This window comes from Thamnophis sirtalis, unplaced genomic scaffold (assembly GCF_051295495.1).
Source record: "Thamnophis sirtalis isolate CommonGarterSnake01/CBP01778 unplaced genomic scaffold, rThaSir2_p1.2 scaffold_3, whole genome shotgun sequence".
NCBI lineage: Eukaryota > Metazoa > Chordata > Lepidosauria > Squamata > Natricidae > Thamnophis > Thamnophis sirtalis.
In genome coordinates, this window is record NW_028261383.1 from 1,422,608 (window position 1) to 1,448,289 (window position 25,682).

The window sequence follows — 25,682 nt, forward strand, 5'->3', positions numbered from 1 at the left end:
ATTTTTGAAAAAATACGGAAAACATAAAATAATTTTATGGTTGGGGGTCACAACATGAGGAACTGTATTAAACGCTCACAGCATTAGGAAGGTTGAGGCCCACTGCCCTATTGGGAAGGACTCAATAGGTAGATGAAAAGTGCAAAATCAATACCCTTCCCTCCAGACGTTTCTTGCTTTTATGTTCACATTTCTCCCTCCCCACCCTCTCTCTTTCTCCCTTCCCTTCCTCTAATTAGACTTCAACTCCGAGAATTCCACAGTCAGGCATGCTCAGTTCCCATTTAAAGCGACAGCATTTGTTTTTCTCCTTCGCGAAGTTTTGCTTCATTCTTTTTCTTCTCCCTCCCCCTCCTTCTTCCCTCCCTCCCTCCTCTTAAACAGACACATGCACACAGAGAAGTTGGATCCCTCTCTCATTCACTCACTCTCAAACAAACACAAACACAGAAGTTGGATTGGATATATTTCCCAATGGCTTGAAAGCAGCTCCTCTGCCATCCCCCCCCCCATTCCCCTGCTGCCTTCCGATCTGAGCCTTTGATTGCAGGTGGAGCCACGTTGCCTTTTCAAACTTGTAATCAGTGAAGCTGGGCTTATATACTTTTATCCAGCTGTGTGTGTGTTTGTGTGTGTGTATGTGTAAGTAAAGGCAACATAGCTCTGCATGCAATCAAACTACACTTGGGGAGGGATCTACATTTGAAGATGAAGTTTGAATTCCTCCCCCTCCCTCCGACCCACACATGTACCTTTTTCAGCTGTTTCGGAGAGGATTTCAACTCTCCTCTTGCCTGCCATCATGAAAAGAAAAAAAATGTAAAAGGAAAAAGGCAAGAGCTGAGGTCAGACTGAGCTAGTTGCTGCCAGAGTCACCGTGGATGACTCTGCTTAGTGCTTAACTGTTTAAAAAAGCCTCTAAAAAGTGCCCTCTACAGGAGGAGGAGGGAGAACGACGTGCCTCATCTACATCAGGAATTTTTTGGCTTTTAACCCTTGCTTAACTCTGCTCGAGTGATCATAAAACACCAGACTAGATGAGGCATGTCGTTCTCCCGCCTCCTCCTGTAGAGGGCACTTTTTAGAGGCTTTTTTAAACAGTTAAGCACTAAGCAGAGTCGTCCACTGTGACTCTGGCAGCAACTAGCTCAGCCCTTTTCCTTTTACATTTCCTTTTCTTTTCATGATGACAGTGGTGAGGCTCTGCCTCCCCTGCCTGCATGTCTCTGATCAGTTCTGACACTGGTCTCTAATAGCCACTGGTTCGGAGGTTGCATGATGATCCTCCATCTTGAGAGTTTAAATTGGGGGGGGGGGGTCTTCTGAGCATGGGTGGGTTTTCTCACATTTGCTCTCCTAATCCCCAGAGACCCCGAGACAGGAAAGAAGAGAGTTTGGGGGAGCAGCCCAGATCTCCTGCTTTTTCCCCATAGAGGCAGTGCAATACAACAGAGAAACAAGGCTGAAAATATTGCCAAGCAACTGTGAAACAGAAATTATTTCATTTTTTGTTTCTATTTATATCCACCTTTATTATTTTTACAAATAAGTCGAGGCAGGGAACATATCACATCTTTTTTCACCTATTTTCCTGACCACAACCCTGTGAGGCGGGCAAGGCTGACAGAGTGATTGGTGAAGGTCGCCCATCAGCCTTTCATGGCCAAGGAGGGACTGGAACCCATGGCCTCAGGCTTTCTAATGCAAGGCTTAACCACTAGGCCATACTGGAGGTCCTGGGTGTTGGTTGGGAATGGTCATCTTTGAAGATGGGGGGGGGGCTCTTCATTGAACCCTCACCATGTTTTCTCTTCTATAAATCTTCAGTTCTTCTTATTGATCAACAAAGTCTAATAAGAATTAACAAAAACACCTGGGTGCCTTCACTTACGACTGTAGAAATATATGACGGGAAATCCAATCCAAGTTGTGGTCCTAAGTTGAGGATTTCCTGCAAAAAATGATATCTATTCCCCACATAAATTACTAATGCGACTTTGTGAGCAAATCATCCTCACATTCCCAACACTTATGCCCTTTTGCCTCATTGTCCTCTCTCTGATGGGATTTGAGGTTGCCTGACAAGGAAAAACATTTTCCCCACATCAAATAGTTCTTCGATTTCCCTTCTTTCATTGTGTGAAGCTCCTGGTTAATGTTAACATCTGAGTATTGGGAACAAAAGGGTTCCCAATGTTGTTCACATCTGAAGAGATTTATCTCTGCTATGGACTTTCTGGTGCTTTTTTAGCTTTGATCCACTGGGAAAAGTTTTCTCGCACTTTGCACACTTGTGAGGCTGCTCTCCTGTGTGACTTTGGGTGTGGAAGCGAAGGCCTGAAGGTTGGGCAAAACATTTCCCACATTTCAGACATTTATATGGTTTCTCTCCTGTATGGATTACGCTGTGAATTCTAAGGGTATATGACTGAGCAAAAGCTTTCCCACAGTCCAAACATTTGTAGTTTTTTTCCCCCGTGTGAATTTTCACATGACTTCTAAGGGCTGATGAGGTATGATAAAATCTTCCACATTCATTGCATTGATATGGCTTCTTCCCTGTGTGGGTTTTATGATGGGTCCAAAGGTTTTCATTTCGAGCAAAACATTTCCCACATTCTATGCATCTGTATGGCTTCTCTTCCGTGTGGACCCTCTGATGCCTTCCAAGTGAGCGTTTTTGGGTAAAGCACTTCCCACACTCCCCACACTTGTAGGGCTTCTCCCCTGTGTGGATTCTCTGATGAATTTGAAGCAGTCCTGGCTTAATAAAACTTTTCCCACACTCCCCACATTGATACGGTTTCTCCTCTCTGTGCCTCCTCTGGTGAGTCCGAAGTTCAGAAGAATCTACAAATCGTTTCTCACATTCTGGGCATTCATAGGGTTTCTCTCCAGTGTGAATTCTCTGATGTCGCAACAGGTTTCCTTTCAGGGTAAAACATTTCCCGCATTCCAGGCACTTTTCGTTTTTCTCCCCTGTGTGTGTTTTCTGATGACTCCGAAGACCTGAACTGTGAATGAAACATTTTCCACACTCAGAGCATTTGTAAGACTTTATTCCTGCATGAATCTTCTCATGGGACCAAAGATTTGACTTATGAGAAAAGCTCCTCCCACATTCCAAACACTTGTAGGGTTTCTCCCCCGTGTGGATTATCTCGTGGTTTTTGAGAATGACTTTTTCACGGAAACATTTCCCACATTCCTGACACTGATAAGGTTTCTCTCCAGTATGGATTGTCTGATGTGTAAGAAGGCTTGACGTTTGACCAAAGCATAAGTTACATTCCAGACATTTATAGGGCTTTATTCTTGGGGAGCTTCTGAGATCTTTGGCGTCTTTTCCGGAGAAAGATTTCACACCATCCAAACCTTGACTGGATCCGCTTCCCACATGGACCTTCCTGTGGGTCAAAAGGAAGGACCTGCGGGCAAAGGATTCCCCACATTCTGAGCATTCATAGGAATTTTTCGGACTCCTGCTTGTGTCTGATGGGGGATCCAAGAGTTTCCCAGGCTCCATCATCCTTTTGGGCGGCTGCTGCCTTGGGCTGATTTTCTACCCTCTGTTGACAGTTGTCTTCAAGGTAAATCTTTGGTCACAATCTTTTATCTGCAGAGAAACAGAGAAGAGTATTTCCTTTTCGGAAATGTAGAGAGTCACAACATCTATAGGAGGAAAACACATTGTTGTGGTCGTTAAGTGATTTTTGGGAGGTTGTTAAGTGAAGGCAGACCCAGGGAAGAGGTGGAGGGGTGCCTGAAGGGGTGGGGGGGGAGACCCTGGAAGTCCAGCACAGGCCACGCATGAAGTAGGAGAGCTGCAGCCGCCCCCTGAAGCCTCACTCTTCCTACCTGGGCCCTGTAATGGGGCAGAAGTGCCAAGATGGTGCCTTAAGTGGAGTTCTGGGGCCTTCAGCCATCTGCCACTGACCCCAGGACTGGACTTCAGCCCGGTGTCACCGCTGCCACCCAGAAATGCCCCCCTAATCCCCAGACCGGAGGCCTCTGCAGCCTTCATGGCATCCTCCAAGCCGCCTGTTCCATATTGTTTCCAAGCAAAGCATGTTCAAAGCATCTCTAAGCTTCTCCAGGAACCCCTCAAGTCAAATGCAGACTCTGCTGGGACTCCAATGGCCTCTCCCCCCCACAAGACAAAGCTGTGCTTCTCACCTGGGATTTCATCCACTCAATGACTAGCGAAATCATTACACTAATTGAGCAAAGCCATCAGGTGATACCTCACATAATGACCACTTTGTTAAACAAGCGAGATTCCAATTCCATTGGTAGTTATAAGTAGAGGACTACCTACAGGCACCCCAAAAGATTAAGGCATCACGGAAGCCAAAGAGGAGGAAAGAGAGTTGAGGTGATTCTAAGCAACCCGTTTTTTCTTCCCTTTTCTGATTATTCCACTTATGAGCTCCATCCCATCACTCCTTAATCCTGGCTTCCTTGTCACACATTGGCTCTCCCTGCATCGATCCCTTTCATGGCTCAGTCTCTTCCTCTTGGAAGAGCCCTTCAGAGTTGGTTTTTACCACATATCAGCCAATTTCATTTTTCCAATAAAGCTTTTGTGATGGATCTATTACTTGGAATCCTGACACTTAGAAGATCACATAGGAAAGGAGGATGGAGAAATGGCTCCGATTTGCCGTTTCATTCTTCTCCAGGGGCTACAGCACAGGCACCCCGAAAAAGATCATTGCTGATCAGAGGAAGTAAAGCTACACAGAGCTTCCCAAAATTGAAATGAATGATCCTGTTTGTTATCCCAAATGGCCCTGAAAGCAATAGAAGAACAAATAAACTAACAATCTGTGTCATGGCTTAATCCTGGGCTAAATTTGATCCTACAGTTTCTGAATTGGGGTGGGGGCTCACTGAATACCTTCAGAAGGAAAAGGCCCAAATAAAGGATCTCCAATAAAGGATCTAGAGAATTTCAATTAATGTTTAACCTTTAGGAGAAGGCCTAAGCGCTTCAGCTTACTAAACTGTAACCCCAAGTGCATTATGGGACAAGGCCTAAACAGGAACAATCTGCACACTTCATAGCTAAAATTGTATCGTTGAAACAAGACCCAGTTTGGGCTGAGAGAACATTTCCCCATAAAGGGACAGGATGAAAGTTGGGCAGGCACAGCCCCACCTCCACTTGAGTCCCCAGGTAGCCAGCCGATGCGACTCCCCTACTCCGTAGCCTTCTGCCCAGGGTCCACCTCCAACCTGCCCGAAACTGCCTTCTTATAACTAATATAGATTAAACAAATTATGTCTTCACTCTGGACCTTGGCAGAAAAACCCAATTTTATTGCATTGCGACATAAAGATTTTTAAACAGCTTATTTTCCAAACCAAGTTTCATTGACTCACCTTTAAGAGGTCTCTGGGCCACTTGTTACCCCTCTCAGTCAAGGCCAGGGATGACCTATCACTGCTGCCCAGTTTGATTTCTCCTTAATTGATTGGTCCTTTGTACAGGAAGCTGCTTCTCAAACCGGGACACAATCTCTTAATTTTCTAAAACGGAGTCCCGGCCAAAATTTTGTGGTTTCTGATCCAAGAATGTCCTTCTCCTCTCTAGAGTTCAGGGCTAGAGCTTCACTGGTCCCCTGCAAAGAGAAATAAAAAAAGGCTCAGATACTGACACAACATTACGCTTAATCTACAAATGACCTGGACAAGGAAGGGAAAAATAGGGTTGTTTGAGGAGGATATAAAATAATAGGAGACAGAATCGAAGATCTTGATGGGCCAAAATGGAGGAAACCAGCAGGATGAAGCCCAAGAGGGACCAATGCATAGTTGTGAGTAGGAAAACTCAAAGGAAGGTGAGAGAGATCAGAAAAGGGCTGCTCTTTCCTGCTGTTTTTGGAGGCTGCAAGGCCATAAGAATTCCAGACATCCTGGGACCTACAGCTACTTTGGACAGAGATTTTGTAAAATACTTACAATTATGTAAGACAACCTTCTGGCCATCAGCTTCTTCTATCAGCTGCTCACAAGACTCCGAGACTTTGTGCTTTCCAAAAAAATCTACCAAGGAGGAGCTGCCACATCACAGCCTCCCCAATGCAATGAGCTCAGTCTGGGTTAATTGCACATTGCAAATCGCAAAACACCTTTCAAGGCCCATTTACTCCATTTTTGCAACTGCACTTGAGGGAAACGGAGGTTCAGAGGCTTCCTGTTCAAACGGACCACAGAGAGACCTTCTGAAAGAGACCTGCCCAAAAGCTTCTTCACTTATCCCCCCGTATCCCCCCCCCCGGGAAGCCTAAGCCGTGCGAGGAGGGGGCAGATTATGCCCGGGGACGGAGCCCCCTTTGGCCCCCCCTGGGGGGAAGGGAGGGATCCGCTCCCTGCAGGCGACAATGGAGCCGGATCTCTCCGAGGAAAAGCCGGCGAGCGGAAGAGCGGGATCCGCAGCTCCCTTCCTCCTGGCGGGGGGAGGATCTCCTGACAGGAGGGGCGGCCTGGGGGCCGGAGGGAGAGCAGCCCCACCTGCCCCGAGAGGGATCCGGAAGCGTCTTCCGAGGGATCCAGCGCAGATACTCCAAGGAAGAAGCGGGACACGCGGTGGAAAGCGGGGATCCAAGCCGAGGGAGGGGAGAGACGGAGGCGGGGAGAGACGGGGGCGGGGCTTCTCCTCTCCTCTAGGGATCCGCCCCTTAGCAGCCCCAGCTCCGCCCCCTCCCTGCCTCCAGAGCCGTCACTCCCTGTTCCTCCGATGGGCAACCGTGTCCGGGGTTCCTCCGCCCATGGAAAGGCGTGCACGCCCCTGCTCTCGTCTCTTTGTGTCTGTTTCTGTGTCTGTGTGCGCATGCGCGCCTGTCTCTGTGCTTGTATGAGGCCAGTGTATCCTGCGATCCATTACAGCCAGTTAGAGGGATCTCTTTTTAGGTTTTTCTGTTGAGGAACTCAGTTTGAAGTGCTAGTAAGGAGAGGCAAAATACATCTGCCTTTTTTGGTGCCTTTCCATTTACAGGCGTTCCTTCCTAACTGGATAATAAATATTTATTTTTTACTCCCCGGAGCTTTTAATTCAGCTGCCATCACGTCTCACACTGATCTGTGACAGCCACTGGTTCAGAGGTTACATGATGACCCTCCATTCTGAGAGTTTAAATGGGGGTGGGGGCTTCTCTGAGCATGGAGGGGTCTTCTCACATTCTTTGCTTTCCTCATCCCCAGAGACCCCAAAACAGGAAAGAAGAGCGTTTGGGGGAGCAGCTCAGATCTCCTGCTTGTTCCCCAGAGATCCAGACCAATGCAACAGGGAAACATGGCTGAAAATAGAAATCACTTCATTTTTCATTTTTACGTTTTTGTTTGCATCCGCCTTTATTGTTTTTACAAATAACTCGAGGCAGGGAACCTATCCCACATCTTTCAACCTATTTTCCTGGCAACAACCCTGTGAGGTAGGTTAGGCTGACTGGCCCAAGGACACCCAGCTGGCTTTCATGGCCAAGGCAGGACTGGAACCCATGGCCTCAGGCTTTCTAATGCAGGGCCATAACCACTAGGCCTTACTGGGTGTCCTGGGCGTTGGTTGAGAATGGTCATCATTTTTTTTTCAATTTTTTTCTTTTATTTTTAAACATTTAAAGAAAATATTAAAAAATTCTCATCCATTACGTACAGCATGTCGTTTGGTTAAAAGAGTTTTTGCATCCATATTCTCAATTACCTATACAATCACAGATTTTCCATCTAATATAACTAAATACTTCACTTTCATTGTACAACATATATTCAGTTGCGATGAATATTTTTTTTCAATAAACCTAATTCCCTTACATTCTTGATTGTCTGTTTAATAACAATATACCTTTAGATAATCACTTATCCCATTCTGAATATTTTTACAATATAAAAAAATTACCCACTATTTATATTTGTATATCACTAATTTCAATTATGTATAATCCCACCAATCATCTATCAAGTATGCTTATGTTCATTATTGTTCTTGTACGTCATACATTCAAGCAAAGATGTTATTCCTTCATTTTTCAACAAGGTATTATAAATACTCACTTCATATATATACCAATTTTTGATTACTTCCTAATTAAAATTATTTATCAACAACAGAATATCTTTATAATATATACTTAGAGTTATACATTATATCATCAATCTTCTATCAAGTATACATAAATGCATTGTTATCCTTATCCATTTTAAAACAAAAAAATCTAAATTATTCAATTCATATATATATCAGCCTTTCATTGTATCGTTATTAATCCATTTCACGACATAATTGTATTATCACTTAACTCCTTCAATTAAAACATAGGTAAAACATTTTTCTTTTCCAAGTGGAATGGTCATCATTGAAGATGGGGGGACTTCAGCTCCCAGAATTCATGCCTGTTCAGGGATTCGGGGGGCGGAACTCCACAGATCTTAAAAGTTGTGAAGGTTGAGAATATAGAGGAATACTGACATACACCAGAATCCATACAGACACACATGCATGTTTGAGGTTCTGCATCTTTAGGAAAATCAATCCCTGTTCAAGAAGGAGAAATGTAAGGATGCAAATCAGTGGTGGGTTTCAAAAATTGTTCGAACCTACTCTGTGGGTGTGGCCTCCTTTGTGGGAGTGGCTTGCCGCCCATGTGACCGGATGGGAGTGGCTTGCCGCCCATGTGACCGGATATGAAGATGCTGAGGATACTTGTCAGAACCACCTTAAATTACCTCACACACAGTACTGGCATGCATAAGAATATGATGTAAACTTGTTTTTTAAAAGGCATCTTTGGTTTGTGTTAAAACAACTTCAACACACACAATGTTCTGATTGCACCACAAACGCAGTAGTCATCCTTACCTTTCACAGAGGCACTGAGTTTTATAAACATGAGCATGATAGTGTAGAATAATCATATCCAAGGACCAGTGGTGGGTTTCAACAAATTTTAGAACCTCTTCTGTAGGTGTGGCCTGCTTTCCAGGTCCACTGGTGGAACCTCTTCTAACCGGTTCAGTAGATTTGACGAACTGGTTCTACTGAATAGGTGCGAACTGGTAGGAACCCACCTCTGATGCAAATCCACCTTCAAGGCCAGAGGTTGTGTGAAGTGAGTCTGGCTGGCAGGGCCCTTGCTCACTTTTGCAACAAGCATCTGAAGAAGGGGAGACGTATTGTTATGAAAGTGATAATCAACCCAGATCCTGACGGTTAAGATTCAGCATCTAGCAGGACCCAGGAAGATATGTTGTTCAGGAAGCTGATAATTATGAAGCTGATATGTTGTTCAGGAAGCTGATAATTAGCTAGCTACTGTAAAGCGGGAAATAAAAGGCTTTTGGGGGACATTCTGAAAGGTCACTGGTAACATGACATTGACACACACATGTTACAGGAATTCACCTGAAGTTCCCAGAATTTTAAGTGCCAACTGAGGTTAATTGTTGCCAAGTATTGTTGTCGATCACGCACATGTATTTTTGTAATTGTATTATGACGCACTTTGATAATACTCATGAGCCTTCGATTTGTGTATTTAAGTCCCACTTGTATACCTTGTAGTTATTCCCTCTCATTTTGAGAACCCTATCAGGCGCATGGTAGCTCTCGATAATACGCTCTTATCGATGAATAAAGCTTTTTGTTGTCTATAGTCTCCTGGTTTAGTTTTTTTACGTTTAAAGAAAATATATCTGGGGTATTTTTCTCAAACAATAATAAGAGGATAAATTAAAACTTGAAGGATGGCATTACTAAATTATAATTCAATATGAATGCAGGTATGTGTTAAATGTAATAAATATATTAACAATACTTCATTTGTATTAAAATTATAATAAGTAGTAGATGAAGATTGACATAACATATTGAAACATTGAATAATTAAAAAACGATGGATTAGAAGAATAAGCAAATAATGAATGATATTAATTTAAATATAGAAATGTGTTAAATCCAGTTAATAGGACCGATAATATTTTATGAAAGATGGTATAAATAAGTGTGTTTAAATAAAATGGGGATTGGCATAAAACAATATATAGAATTACTGACTACAAAAATGAAAGATGATAATTCAATATGAATATGCATATATATGTTAAGTAACAAATATGATTAATAATATCTCAGTTGTGTTATGTAGAATTTGGTGATTGATATAAAACAATATATTGAAATATTGAATAACCAAATAAGTTGAATAAGAAATAATGGAAGATTTTATTGTAATATAAATGTTTGTATTAATATTAGTTGTTTGTTAAATGCAACAAATATGATTGATAACATTTTATTCATAAGAAAAGGTATGATAATTAAGATAGGGCGATTGGTATAAAAATAACATTGAAATATTGAATAACTAAACAATGATATATTATAATTTAATATAAAGATGTGTATTACTACTAGTATTATTTAAGTTTATTAAATGAAACAAATAGGATTACTCTTAATTTTTTTGTATGATACTCAGGTACCACACTGTTCACACACTGATATGTTTATAAAAAATAAAATCATCCTCACATTCCCAACAATTATGCCTTCTCTCTGATGGGATTTGAGGTTGCTTGACTAGGAAAAGCATTTTCCCCACATCAAATATTTCTACGATTTCCCTTCTGTCATTGTGTGACGTTCCTGGTAAATGTTAACATCTGAATATTGGGGGGGAAAGGGTTCCAAATGTTGTTCACATCTAAAGAGATTTATCTCTGCTATGGACTTTCTGGTGCTTTTTTAGCTTTGATCTACTAGGAAAAGGTTTCTTGCACTCTGCACACTTGTGAGGCTGCTCTCCTGTGTGACTTTGGGTGTGGATACGAAGGGCTGAAGGTTGGGCAAAACATTTCTCACATTTCAGACATTTATATGGTTTCTCTCCTGTATGGATTACGCTGTGAATTCTAAGGGTATATGACTGAGCAAAAGCTTTACCACAGTCCAAACATTTGTAGTTTTTTTCCCCCGTGTGAGTTTTCACATGATTTCTAAGTGCTGATGAGGTACGATAAAATCTTCCACATCCGTTGCACTCATATGGCTTCTCCCCTGTGTGGGTTTTATGATGGATCCAAAGGTTTCCATTTTGAGCAAAAGATTTCCCACATTCTATGCATCTGTATGGCTTCTCTCCTGTGTGGACCCTCTGATGCCTTCCAAGGAGGTCTTTTCTGGAGAAGCATTTCCCACACTCCCCACACTTGTACGGCTTCTCTCCTGTGTGGATTCTCTGATGAATCTGAAGCAGTCCTGGCTTAATAAAAGTTTTCCCACACTCCCCACATTGATACGGATTCTCCTCTTTGTGTCTCTTCTGATGACTCCGAAGTTCATAAGAATATACAAACCGTCTCCCACATTCTGGGCATTCAAAGGGTTTCTCTCCAGTATGAATTCTCTGATGTCGCACCAGATTTCCTTTCAGAGTAAAACATTTCCCGCATTCGAGACACTTTTCGTTTTTCTCCCCTGTGTGTATTTTCACATGACACCGAAGACCTTCACTCTGGTTGAAACATTTTCCACATTCAAAGCATTTGTAAGAGTTTATTCCTGCATGAATCTTCTTATGGGACCAAAGATTTGAATTCCAAGAAAAGCTCTTCCCACATTCCCAACACTTGTAAGGTTTCTCCCCTGTGTGAATTCTCTCATGGTTTCTGAGATGGGCTTTTGTACGGAAAAACTTCCAACATTCCAGACACTGATAAGGTTTTTCTCCAGTGTGGATTTTCTGATGTGTAAGAAGTTTTGACTTTTGACCAAAGCATAAGTCACATTCTTCACATTTATAGGGGTTTAGTCTTGGGGGGCTTCTGAGATCTTTGCCGTCTTTTCCAGAGAAAGATTTCACACCATCCAAACCTTGACTGGATCCGCTTCCCACATGGGCCTTCCTGTGGGTCAAAAGGAGGGACCTGCGGGCAAAGGATTTCTCACATTCCTGACATTTGTAGGGTTTCTCCACTTTGTGCCTCTTCTGGTGATTCTGAAGTTCAGAAGAATCCACAAATCGTTTCTCACATTCTGGGTATTCATAGGGTCCCTCTCCAGTGTGAAGTCTCTGATGTTGCAACAGGATTGATTTTGAGGTAAAACATTTCCCACATTCCAGGCACTTTTCCTTTCCCCCACCTCTGTGTGTTTTCAAATGACTCCAAAGAACTGAACTGTGAGTGAAACATTTTCCACACTCAAAGCATTTGTAAGACTTTATTCCTGCATGAATCTTCACATGGGCCATAAGATTTGACATCTGAGAAAAGCTCTTCCCACATTCCAAACACTTGTAAGGTTTCTCCCCTGTGTGAATCCTCTCATGGTTTCTGAGATGGTCTTTTCTACGGAAAAACTTCCCACATTCTAGACATTGATGAGGTTTCTCTTCGTTGTGGATTTTCTGATGTCTAAGAAGGTGTGACCTTCGTCCAAAGCATAAGTCACATTCCTCACATTTATAGGGTTTTAGTATTGGGGGGTTCCTGAGATCTTTGGAGTTTTTCCCAGAGAAAGATTTTTGACCCTTCAAACCTTCACTGGATCCACTTCCCACATGGACCTTCCTGTGGGTCAAAAGGAGGGACCTGTGGGCAAAGGATTTCCCATATTCTGAGCATTCATAAGATTTTTTCGGACTCCTGCTTGTGTCTGATGGGGGATCCAAGAGTTTCCCAGGCTCCATCATCCTTTCGGGCAGCTGCTGCCTTGGGTTGATTTTCTACTATCTGTTGACAGTTGTCTTCAAGGTAAATCTTTGGTCACAATCTTTTATCTGCTGTTGGAAGGAAAAAAGAAACAGAGAAGAGTATTTCCTTTTCGGAAATGTATAGTCACAAAAGCCCACTTCACCACCTGCTCTGGGCTCCCCACAGCAAGAAAACTTTGCCAAGCTATTTATTAATAAGACAGATTGCATGGCATCCCAAGCAGAATTATTTCTGACAGGAGGCTCCAATTCACTACCAAATTCTGGACGGAGTTTGTTAGGTCCAGCGGGTCCCTGCAGGGGCTTAGCTTGGCTTTCCATCCGAGTACCAATGGGGCCCCCGAACGAGAAAACGCAATGGTGGAGCCATATTGAAGGTGTTACGTCAACCGTCAGCAGTCTAATTGGGCAGAATTGCTGCTGTTCGCTGAGATGGCATACCAGAATGCTGTGGATCGCAGCACTGGTCTAACTCCTTTTCAGGTCCCTAGCGGCATGGAGATCGTTCCCACACCTAAACTCCCTAAGGAAATCCCCCTCGTCGGTATCCCTAAATGAATGGATGGTGTCTTTGAAGGAGGGGTGGGAAGATACCGAGTGTGCCCTACGGGAAGCAGCAAAAACCTATAAAATGCAAAGCGGGTACACGCCATAGACCCCAAGAGCCGTTCCGAGTAGGGAGCAAGGTCCACCTCTTGACAAAGTACCTTAAACTAAGAACTCCCACGCAAGATGTTGGACCAAAGTTGAAAGGACCTTTCCCAATAGAGAGAATAATCAACCCGGTCTCGGTACAGCTTAAACTCACTCCACTGTTAGGGAAATTGCATCAGGTCATTCACAGAAGCCTGTTAAAACCAGCGATAAGCTCACTCATCAGACTGGTAGATCGAGCAACCCTAAAGCCCCGAGTTGTGCAGGGGGAGACACATTATGAGGTAAAGGAGATTTTAGGTTCAAGGCTGCATAGGGGACGGTTGCAGTACCTTGTGCATTGGTAGGGATACCCCCTTTCTGAAGCCACATGGCTCAAGAGCTGGGATGTAAAAACAGACAGGTTGATTAAGCAGTTTCATGATGAGTTCCCTCAAAAGCCAAAAGAGCATCCGGGGGCAGGGGGGGAGCAAAGGGGGATGAGGTGAGCCTTGACTAATTTCCTCTGCATGTTTTGCCTTGCAGGAAATAGCTCTGATTTGCCGTTTCATTCTTCTCCACAGGCAACAGCACAAGCACCCCGAAAAGGATCACTGCCGATCAGAGCAAATAAAGCTGCATAGAATTGAAATGAACGATCCTGTTTGTTATCCCAACTGGCCCCGAAAGTAATAGAAGAAAAAATAAACCAACAATCTGTGACATGGCTTAATCCTGGGGTAAACTTGATCCTACAGTTTCTGAATTGAGGTGGGGGTGGGAGCTCACTGAATACCTTCAGAAGGAAAAGGCCCAAATAAAGGATCCCCAGAATTTCAATTAAGATTTAAGATTTAGGAGGAGGCCTAAGCGCTTCAGCTTACTAAACTGTAACCCCAAGTGCATTATGGGACAAGGCCTAAACAGGAACAATCTGCACACCTCATAGCTAAAATTGTATCATTGAAACAAGACCTAGTTTGGGCTGAGAGAACATTTCCCCATAAAGGGACAGGATGAAGGTTGAGCAGGGAGACCCCCACCTCCACTTGAGTCCCCTGACAGCCTCTTTGGGCTTCAGGGCTGCATCCACCCAGCCGATGCGACTCCCCTACTCCTTAGGCTTCTGCCCAGGGTCCACCTCCAACCTCTTATAACTAATATAGATTAAACAAATTATGCACTCTGCACCTTGGCAGAAAAACCTAGTTGTTTTGCATTGCCACATAAAGATTTTTTAAAATGCTTATTTCCCAAACAAAGTTTCATTGACTCACCTTTAAAATTACAGCTTAAGAGGTCCCTGAGTCACTTGTTACCCCTCTGAGTCAAGACCAGGGATGACCCTCACTGCTGACCGGTTTATTTCTCCTTAACAGATTGGCCCCTTGTGCAGGAAGCTTCTAATCCAGCCAGGCCAAGATTTCCTAATTTTCTGAAAAGGAGTCCAGGCCAAAATTTTGTGGTTTCTGATCTAAGAATGTCCTTCTTCTCTCTGGAGTTCAGGGCCAGACCTTCACTGCTCCCCTGCAAAGAGATATAAAAAAGGCTCAGATGCTGACACAATGCTACTCTTAATCTAAAAATGACCTGGACAAGGAAGGGAAAAACAGGGTTGTTTGAGGAGGATATAAAATAATAGGAGACAGAATCTAAGATCTTGATGGGCCAAAATGGAAGAAACCAGCAGGATGAAGCCCAAGAGGGACCAATGCATAGTTGTGAGTAGGAAAACTCAAAGGAAGGTGAGAGAGATCAGAAAAGGGCTCCTCTTTCCTGCTCTTTTTGGAGGCTGCAAGGCCATAAGAATTCCAGGCATCCTGGGACCTACAGCTACTTTGGACAGAGATTTTGTAAAATACTTACAATTATGTAAGATTACCTTCTGGCCATCAGCTTCTTCTATCAGCTGTTCACAAGACCATCCTCAAAACTTCCTGAGAGTTTGTGCTTTCTAAAAGATCCACCAAGGAGGAGCTGCCACATCCCAGCCTCTCCATTGCAATGTGCTCAGTCTGGGTTAATTGCACATTGCATATCGCAAAACACCTTTTAAGGCTCCTTTTACTCCATTTTTCCAACTGCACTTGAGGGAAACGGAGGTTCAGAGGCTTCCTGTTCAAACGCACCACAGAGAGACCTTCTGAAAGTAACTTCCCCAAAAGCTTCTTCGCGTATTTCCACCCCCGTATACTCCACCGGGAAGCCTAAGCCGTGGGAGGAGGGGGCAGATCCATCCGAGGGACGGAGCCCCCTTTGTCACCCTGGAGGGAAGGGAGGGATCCGCTCCCTGCAGGCGACAATGGAGCCGGATCTCCTCGAGGAAAAGCCGGTGAGCCGAAGAGCGGGATCCGCAGCTCCCTTCCTCCTGGAGGGGGGAGGATCTCCTGGCAGGAGGGGCGGCTTGGAGGGAGAGCAGCCCCACCTGCCCCGAGCGGGATCCGGGAGCCTCTCCCGAGAGATCCAGCGCCGATCCTCCAAGGAAGAAGCGAGACGCGCGGTGGGAAGCGGAGATCCAGGCCGAGGGAGGGGAAAGACGGGGGTGGGGCTTTTGCTCCCCTATCGGGATCCGCCCCTTGGCAGCCCCAACTCCGCCCCCTCCCTGCCTCCAGAGCCTTGACTCCTTCCTTGTTCCTCCGCTGGGCAGCCGTGTCCGGGGTTCCTCTGCCCATGGAAAGAGTGTCCCTCTCTGCACGCTGAAAGGGGGGCCGTTTCTGTGTCTTCGTGTGTGCGTAAGCTGCGCTTGTATGAGGCCAGTGAGAGAGAGAGATCTCTTTTTAGGTCTTTCTGTTGAGGTATCAGTTTGAAGTGCTAGTAAGGAGAGGCAAAATACATCTGCCTTTTTGGGTACCTTTCAATTGATGAAAGAAATGTCCTTCTGGGTTCGGCTCCAAGTGGGGAAGAAGACACTGGAGACATGGAGGCTGCTTGGAAACATGGTTTATTGGTGGACAGGGCCACATGGCTTGAGCCCTGAACAGAAAAGGGGGATCACATGCTTCAATGTTGGTGGAGAAGAAGAGAAGGGAAGGCTGAGATGCTGAGTCCCTGGTTTTATGCCCTCTCTGGCCTTTGATCATGAGCTGTATTCTGATTGGTTGTCAGACTCCCATGGGGCCATGCAGGGGCAACTCTCTAGGCTGTGTTTTGAATCCAGGATTGGTTGAGCTCTCAGATGCCATGTGATGAGTTGAGTAAAGTGCCAATATTATCATGCCTTAATCCCATCCCCCTGGAGCTGAAGTGAAGAACTATTTATTATGTAAAGAAACTATCTTGGCCTTCTTAATGGCCCATTGACAAAGGGGGATGGGCAGGACGCTACAGGCAGCTATTCTGTCTTTTAAAACATGTTTCTTCCTTTTCACATCCAGAGAAATATTCTGCCTTTTCAATATTTCCTAAGATATTTCATTTTTCTGGGAGAGAGGGCTGGGTGATAACTTCCTACACCATTTACAGGTATTCCTTCCTAACTGGATAATAAATATTTATTTTTACTCCCCGGAGCTTTTAATTCAGCTGCCATCACATCTCACACTGATCTGTGACAGCCACTGGTTCAGAGGTTACATGATGACCCTCCATCCTGAGAGTTTAAATGGGGGTGGGGGCTTCTCTGAGCATGGAGGGGTCTTTTCACATTCTTTGTTTTCCTCATCCCCAGAGACCCCAAGACAGGAAAGAAGAGAGTTTGGGGGAGCAGCTCAGATTTTGCCCATAGAGCCAGACTAAAACAACAGGGAAACATGGCTGAAAATAGAAATCATTTCATTTTTACGTTTTTGTTTACATCCGCCTTTATTATTTTTACAAATAACTCGAGGCAGGGAACCTATCCCACATCTTTCAACCTATTTTCCCGGCAACAACCCTGTGAGGCAGGCTAGGCTGAGAGAGTGACTGGCCCAAGGTCACCCAGCTGGCTTTCATGGCCAAGGCAGGACTGGAACCCATGGCCTCAGGCTTTCTAATGCAGGGCCATAACCACTAGGCCTTACTGGGTGTCCTGGGCGTTGGTTGGGAATGGTCATCATTGAAGATGGGGGGGCCTTCAGCTCCCAGAATTCATGCCTGTTTGGGGATTCGGGGGGCGGAACTCCACAGATCTTAAAAGTTGTGAAGGTTGAGAATATAGAGGAATTCTGACATACACCAGCATCCATACAGACAAACATGCATGTTTGAGGCTCTGCATCTTTAGGAAAATCAATCCCTGTTCAAGGAGAAGCAGAAATGTAAGGATCCAAACCCAAGTTCAAGGCCAGAGGTTGTGTGAGGTGAGTGTGGCTGGCAGGGCCCTTGCTCACTTTTGCAACAAGCATCCGAAGAAGGGGAGACATATTGTTATGAAAGTGATAATTAACCCAGATCCTGACGGTTAAGATTCAGCATTTAGCAGGACCCAGGGAGTGTGACCTTTCTGCTGCACCCCTTACCCCATGGAAGAGCCCTTTCTGGAAGGCCATGCTGTTGCAGAAATGAGACCAGAAATGAGATCTTTGTCGAAGGGAAAGGTTTATTGCGCAAGGTTCAGCAGCGATAGCTCAAGCAGAATCTGAACCCCAGAAGGGCAGATGGTTACAGGTTTTTATACTTTATCAGGCAGGATATTGATCATTCTCCTAAATACACATTCTTCACATTCACGTATGCCTCATACACATTAACCCCTAGTGACAGGATATCTTGATTGCCTTACGAGGATTAGAATCTTACCAATTTCCTGCCTAAACCTAGTCAGGTAGATAGGGTATTTAATCCCCTGTGGAATGGATAAGGCATTCTTGTCCGGCTTAACTTTACATTTTATGTTAACCCTTTACTTTAATGCAGCCTCCCCCCCCCCCCATCTTCTGGAAGGCTTTAGAGATTCCCTCCCCAATGTCTGGGACAGGGGAAGGCTGGGAATGGAGGGTTGGAGATTGTGGTGTGTGTGTGTCTGTGTGTGCAAGGGAGTGTGTGTGATTCTTTTTGGTTCTCTTGGTTTTGGTTTTATTTTTGTTGTGGAAACCACCACCACCCCAACCTCCCAAGTTGTGTCTCACAAGAAGGCCGGACACAAAAGTCAAAGGGACGGAGAAATGTTTTCCCAACAAATAAGTCAGAGCCAAGGTGGCGCAGAGGTTAAATGCAGCACTGCAGGCTACTGCTAGATCAGCAGTTCAGCGGTTCAAATCTCACCGGCTCAGGGTTGACTCAGCCTTCCATCCTTCCGAGGTGGGTAAAATGAGGACCCAGATTGTTGGGGGCAATATGCTGACTCTCTGTAAACCGCTTAAAGAGGCCTGAAAGGCCTATGAAGCGGTATATAAGTCTACTGCTATTGCTATAAGTCACTCTGTGGGTGAGATTTTAAGTTTCTAAATGTGATAATGAATAAGCACCAGTGGTCCTTGACCTAATGGAATCTGCCCATTATGGGTCTGGGTCATAGGTCCCATTTGGGGATGTGTCCATCATAACTTCCAATGGTCGTAAGGTGATGGCTGCCTGTGGTGAACCCCATGGCTGCCTCTGCCCTCCAGCTGTGCCTGATGAGCCCTGCGCTGAAAGGGGGGACCGACCCAATCTGAGCCTCTCCCACTTGAGTTGAGAAGGGAAGGAAACAGCCCCACACAGGAAGGGCCACAAATTATGAAACCCCCTTTGTTGGCAGGAGGAGCTGGAGGCTCACAGAGGCACATGGGGGGTGTGGGAGGAAGAAAAGCCTCCATGAGACCTGAGGAGCATCCGGGTACCAGGCACCTCTGGGGAACCAGGTGTCAGAATCAAGGGGCTCACAGGGGGCTCCGCCCTGTGCTTGGAGGAGGTTTCTGGCCCTGAAGTAACCAATAGGAGTCAGGCTGATCCCAGCTCAGGAATGGTGTCATAAAGGACATTTTTATGGGGTCAAGAGGGAAAAGGCCACTTCCAAGGTAAAACAGCTAGACAAACATTGTGCTGTGTTGGGCTGAGGAGATGCCATTCCATGGAGGATGGAGGAGAGAATTAACCAGGGTTAAAGGCAAACGAGGAGTTAAGGTAGGTCCTCTTTAGTGAGGTTCAGGAATCCCACAAAAAGATCTCATTAAACGTACATTACTTCAAGTGATATTTTAATGAAAAATAGATATATTGGGTTTGGACTGATGGAAATAAGCAAATAAAATATTTAATGTCACATGATTTAGGAATAATAATGTAATATCTCAGTAAAGAGTCAGAATAGACTTAAAGAAATGTAAATTTATGGTTAAATCCACAAGTGTGCATACAGTGGCCTTAACTGCACACACAACAGCCTCACGGTAACTGAATTTGGGGGTCCCATGAAACGCAACTTGGTGTCAATTTACAATTTGCAATAAATAAACCACATCTTTGAAAGTAGCACTTCTTGTGACTTACAATGTGTGTCCTGAGTATGATGCGGTTCATTTAATTCTGGGTGTGTCAGTCAAGAGCAGGGATCCCTCCAAATCCCAGCCCTAGACATTTCTTCTAAAGTTCCCCTTTGAATGCAACACAGGGAGACAAAGTGGTCCAGGGAGGGAGGATGGAGCCCAAAGAATTGGGATGGCAGCTGTTTGTAAACAACTGGCCTCCTGTCCGTTTTAAAGGGCATCACACACAGAGCTAAAAAAAACAACCAAGATTCTGACTAAACACTATGGCACAATTTGACTGCCCTCTTGAGGTTTTTGACATCCTGCCAATCCAAACCCTGAAAACAGTCCTCTTGATTATTTTGAAGAATAATTTTATTAAGGATTGTATTTGCAGATCCAACAAAGAAACAATACAAGTATTGGTGTGTGTGTGTCTGTGTACATAAAAAGGACAATGTGAAAAAAATCCCTCCAAAAATGATAAGAAAAATAAACTTCCTCTTCATCTTTAGCAACCATACACAACATCAACACTTTATCCTTAAATTAAAAAGAAAAACTGATGCATCTTCATTCCATCCTCACCCAATTATCTCCTCTCTTAATCTTCAGTTCTCCTTATTTATCAACAAAGTCTAGTAAGAATTGGTAAAAATACCTGGGTGCCTTCACTTACAACTGTAGCAACCTATGTGTCAGCGTTCCAAATATCATCCAAAATTTGATAAATCAGAGTCCAAGGCAGAGCTTTCCTCAAACTTCCAATTTCTTAAGAGAGACATGTTGGCACATCTGTGGAAAACCCGAATCTGAAAACTTCCCGTGTTTTCCCACCCAGTGTTAAGTTCATGATCTTGTCCCCACACCCACCAGTCCATCACATGGTCCAATCTTCCACTGCCATGCTGGCATTTCCACCCATCCAGTGCCGGTCAGGCTCCGAGGTGTAGATGACCTTGACTTCTAGAAGGATTTTTTTTTATTTTGACAACAACACATTCTATTCCTTACTATTTCCCCTCCCAATTACCCACTAATGAAAAAAAAACATAATAGTGTGTGACAGGCCAAAGATTTAAAAAGGAACCAGTTGCAGGCCTGACAGTATGACTGGAAATCCATTCCATGTTTTGGTCCTAAGCAAAGGATTTCCTGTTCTCTGCAAAACAATATAACTATTCCCCACATAAATTACTAATGCGGCTTTGTGAGCAAATCAACCTCACACTCCCAACACTTATGCCCTTTTGCCTCATTGTCTTCTCTCTGATGGGATTTGAGGTTGCCTGACTAGGAAAAGCATTTCCCCCACATCAAATATTTCTTCGATTTCCCTTCAGTCATTGTGTAAAGTTCCTGGCAAATGTTAACATCTGAATATAGAAAAAAAAAGGCTTTCCAATGTTGTTCACAACTGAAGAGATTTATCTCTGCTATGGACTTTCTGGTGCTTTTTTAGCTTTGAATTACCAGCAAAAGGTTTCTTGCATTCTGCACACTTGTGAGGCTACTCTCCTGTGTGACTTCGGGTGTGCATGTGAAGTGCTGAAGGTTGGGCAAAACATTTCCCACATTCCAGACATTTATATGGTTTCTCTCCAGTGTGGATTCGTTGATGCTTCACAAGAGACACTTTTTGTGAAAAACATTTATTGCACTCTGAGCATTTGTGAGGTTTCTCTCCTGTATGGATTCGGCTGTGAACTCTAAGGGCAGATGACTCAGCAAATGCTCTCCCACAGTCCAAACATTTGTGATTTTTTTCCCCCGTGTGAATTTTCAAATGATTTCTAAGGGTTGATGAGGTACGATAAAATCTTCCACATTCATTGCATTGATATGGCTTCTCCCCTGTGTGGGTTTTATGATGTGTCCAAAGGACTCCCATTTGAGCAAAACATTTTCCACATTCTGCGCATCTGTACGGCTTCTCTCCTGTATGGACCCTCTGATGGGTTGCAAGGTGTTGTTTTTGGGAAAAGCATTTCCCACACTCCCCACATTTGTAGGGTTTCTCCCCCCTGTGGATTCTCTGATGAACCTGTAATGCTCCTGGCGAAAAAAAACTTTTCCCACACTCCCCACATTGATTCGGATCCTCCTCTTTGTGCCTTTTCTGGTGACTCCGAAGTTCATAAGAATACACAAATCGTTTCTCACATTCTGGGCATTCATAGGGTCTCTCTCCCGTGTGACGTCCCTGATGTCGCATCAGAGTTGATTTCGACATAAAACATTTCCCACATTCGAGGCACTTTTCGTTTTTCTCCCCTCTGTGTGTTTTCCAATGACTCCGAAGACCTGAACTCTGGGTGAAACATTTTCCACACTCAAAGCACTTGTAAGATTTTATTCCTGCGTGAGTCTTCTCATGGGCCCAAAGACTTGAGTTCTGAGAAAAGCTCCTCCCACATTCCCAACACTTGTAAGGTTTCTCCCCTGTGTGTATTCTCTCGTGGTTTCTGAGAATGGCTTTTTCACGGAAAAAAATCCCACATTCCAGACATTGATAAGGTTTCTCTCCAGTGTGGATTCGCTGATGTGTACGAAGGCTTGGCTTATGAGCAAAGGATAAGTTACATTCCTCACATTTATAGGGTTTTAGTGTTGTGGGGCTCCTAAGATCTTCGTTATTTTTTCCAGAAAAGGATTTTTGACCCTTCAAATCTTGACTGGATCCACTCCCCATATGGACCTTCCTGTGGGTCGAAAGGAGGGACCCATGAGCAAAGGATTTCCCAGATTCTGAGCATTCATAGGATTTTTTCGGACTCCTGCTTATGTCTGATGGGGGATCCAAGAGTTTCCCAGGCTCCATCATCCTTTTGGGCGGCTGCTGTCTTGATTTTCTACCCTCTGTTGTCTTCAAGGTAAATCTTTGGTCACAATCTTTTATCCACTGTTGGAAGGAAAAAAGAAGAGTATTTCCTTTTTGGAAATGTAGAGAGTCACAAAATCTCTAGAAGGAAAACACTTATGCTGTTGTGTTCATTAAGTGATTTTGGGGAAGTTGTTAAGTGAAGGCAGACGCAGGGAAGAGGTGGAGGGGTGCCTGAAGGGGGTGACCCTGCCCAGTGTCACTGCTGCCACCCAGAAATGTGCCCTTAATCCCCAGACTGGAGGCCTCTGCAGCCTTCGTGCCATCCTCCAAGCCGCCTGTTCCATGTTGTTTCCAAGCAACGTGTCCCAAAGCATCTCTAAGCTTCTCCAGGAACCCCTCAAGTCAAATGCAGACTCTGCTGGGACTCCGATGGCCTCTCTCCCCCACAAGACAAAGCCGTGCTTCTCACCTGGGACTTCATCCACTCAATGACCAGTGAAATTATTACACTAATTGAGCAAAGCCATCACGTGATACCTCACATAATGACCACTTTGCTAAACAAGCGAGATTCCAATTCCATTGGTAGTTATAAGTCGAGGACTACCTACAGGCACCCCAAAAGATTAAGGCATCACGGAAGCCAAAGAGGAGGAAAGAGAGTTGAGGTGAATGTAAGCAACCCATTTTTTCTTCCCTTTTCTGATTATTCCACTTACGAGCTCCATCCCATCATGACTCCTTCATCCTGGCTTCCTTGTGACACATTGGCTCTCCCTGCATGGATCCCTTTCACGGCTCAGTCTCTTCCTCTCCTTTGTGCTGTTTGTGTGCTGTTTAAAACTGCCACCTATCTCATCGAGGGGCTGCTCCAGGCTTCAACTTCTCCAACAAAGCCATGACTCCAAGCAGAAAGGGCATTTCAGTTGCTTAAAAACCTTGTGCCTGGCCAGAAGACAGTTCTGGTGGCCCAAGATGAAAAAAGGAAGTCAAGGACTATATTAAAAGAGCCAATTTCATTTTTCCAATAAAGCTTTTGTGATGGATCTATTACTTGGAATCCTGACATTTAGAAGACCACACAGGAAAGGAGGATGGGGAAATGGCTCCGATTTGCCGTTTCATTCTTCTCCAGAGGCGACAGCACAGGCACCCTGAAAAGGATCATTGCCGATCAGAGGAAGTAAAGCTACACAGAGCTCCCCAAAATTGAAATGAAGGATCCTGTTTGTTATCCCAACTGGCCCCGAAAGCTATAGAAGAAAAATAAATAAACCAACAATCTGTGACATGGCTTAATCCTGGGCTAAATTTGTTCCTAAAGTTTCTGAATTGGGGTGGGGGCTCACTGAATACCTTCAGAAGGAAAAGACCCAAATAAAGGATCTGCAATAAAGGATCTAGAGAATTTCAATTAACGTTTAACCTTTAGGAGAAGGCCTAAGCGCTTCAGCTTACTAAACTGTAACCCCAAGTGCATTATGGGACAAGCCCTAAACAGGAACAATCTGCACACCTCATAGCTAAAATTGTATCGTTGAAACAAGACCCAGTTTGGGCTGAGAGGACATTTCCCCATAAAGGGACAGGATGAAAGTTGAGCAGGGACAGCCCCACCTCCACTTGAGTCCCCAGGCAGCCTCTTTGTGCTTCAGGGCTGCATCCACCCAGCCGATGTGACTCCCCCACTCCATAGCCTTCTGCCCAGGGTCCACCTCCAACCTGATCAAGAGTGCCTTCTTATAACTAATATAAACAAATTATGCCTTCACTCTGCACCTTGGTAGAAAAACCCAATTTCATTGCATTGCCAAATAAAGATTTTTTAAAAACATATTTTCCAAACCAGGTTTCATTGACTCACCTTCAAGAGGTCTCTGGGCCACTTGTTACCCCTCTCAGTCAAGGCCCGGGATGACCCCTCACTGCTGACCAGTTTGATTTCTCCTTAACTGATTGGTCCTTTGTATAGGAAGCTGCTTCTCAAACCAGGACACAATTTCTTAATTTTCTAAAACGGAGTCCCGGCCAAAATTTTGTGGTTTCTGATCCAATAACGTCCTTCTTTTCTCTAGAGTTAATCTATAAACGACCTGGATGAGGAAGGGAAAAATAGGGTTGTTTGTGGATGTTACAAAATGGAAGAAACCAGCAGGATGAAGCCCAAGAGGGACCAATGCATAGTTGTGAGTAGGAAAACTCAAAGGAAGGTGAAAGGAATCAAAGGGGGGAAGGGCATCAATGAAAGGGGCTGCTCTTTCCTGCTCTTTTTGGAGGCTGTAAGGCCATAAGAATTCCAGGCATCCTGGGACCTACAGCTACTTTGGACAGAGATTTTGGAAATATTTACAATTATGTAAGACGACCTTCTGGCCATCAGCTTCTTCTATCAGCTGCTCACAAGACTTCCTGAAAATTTGTGCTTTCCAAAAGATCCACCAAGGAGGAACTGCCAGGTCCCAGCCTCCCCACTGCAATGAGCTCAGTCCGGGTTAATTGCATATTGCATATCGCAAAACACCTTTTGAGGCTCCTTTTACTCCATTTTTGCAACTGCACTTGAAGGAAACGGAGGTTCAGAGGCTTCCTGTTCAAACGGACCACAGAGAGACCTTCTGAAAGCGACCTCCTCAAAAGCTTCTTCACTTATCCCCCCGTATCCCCGCCCCGAGAAGCCTAAGCCGTGCGAGGAGGGGGCAGATGCAGCCCGGGGACGGAGCCCCTTCTGTCCCCCTGGAGGGAAGGGAGGGATCCGCTCTCTGCAGGCAACAATGGAGCCAGATCTCCCCGAGGAAAAGCCGGCGAGCCGAAGAGCGGGATCCACAGCTCCCTTCCTCCCGGCGGGGGGAGGATCTCCTGGCAGGATGGGCGGTTTGGAGGGAGAGCAACCCCACCTGCCCCGAGCGGGATCCGGGAGCCTCTCCCGAGGGATCCAGCGCAGATACTCCAAGGAAGAAGCGGGACTCGCATTGGGAAGCGGAGATCCAGGCCGAGGGAGGGGAGAGACGGAGGCGGGGCTTCTTCTCTCTCGAGGGATCCGCCCCTTGGCAGCCCCAACTCCGCCCCTCCCTGCCTCCAGAGCCTTGACTCCTAGTTACTCCGCTGGGCAGCCGTGTCCGGGGTTCCTCTGCCCATGGAAAGAGT

The 25,682-nt window shown here is 44.8% G+C and overlaps 2 protein-coding genes across 2 annotated transcripts; both read right to left on the bottom strand.

Annotated features, from left to right (window-relative positions):
* Window positions 1-1,562: 1,562 nt before the first annotated feature.
* Window positions 1,563-13,254, bottom strand: LOC148046995 (uncharacterized). The gene is made up of 3 exons (XM_087711785.1): window positions 10,707-13,254; window positions 5,511-5,624; window positions 1,563-3,562 (listed from the first exon to the last, which is right to left on the bottom strand). The coding sequence occupies exons 1-3, from the start codon at window positions 12,690-12,692 to the stop codon at window positions 2,201-2,203; spliced, it is 3,462 nt and encodes a 1,153-aa protein (XP_087567911.1). The 5' UTR covers window positions 12,693-13,254; the 3' UTR covers window positions 1,563-2,200.
* On the bottom strand, window positions 10,156-22,535 carry LOC148046996 (uncharacterized). The gene is made up of 2 exons (XM_087711204.1): window positions 20,939-22,535; window positions 10,156-10,526 (listed from the first exon to the last, which is right to left on the bottom strand). Exon 1 carries the CDS (start codon window positions 22,533-22,535, stop codon window positions 21,225-21,227), a length of 1,311 nt encoding a protein of 436 aa, XP_087567330.1. The 3' UTR covers window positions 10,156-10,526; window positions 20,939-21,224.
* Between the last annotated feature and the right edge of the window lie 3,147 nt (window positions 22,536-25,682).

Coding starts and splice junctions, on each gene's coding strand:
- LOC148046995 (XM_087711785.1), bottom strand. CDS start 12,692: ATGATGGAGCCTGGGAAACTCTTGGATCCCCCATCAGACACAAGCAGG. Junction 5,625..10,706: donor ATAGCAGAGATAAATCTCTT/TAGATGTGAACA, acceptor TTCTCTTTGCAG/GGGACCAGTGAAGCTCTAGC. Junction 3,563..5,510: donor AATTAAGAGATTGTGTCCCG/GTTTGAGAAGCA, acceptor AACAGAGGGTAG/AAAATCAGCCCAAGGCAGCA.
- LOC148046996 (XM_087711204.1), bottom strand. CDS start 22,535: ATGGAGCCTGGGAAACTCTTGGATCCCCCATCAGACATAAGCAGGAGT.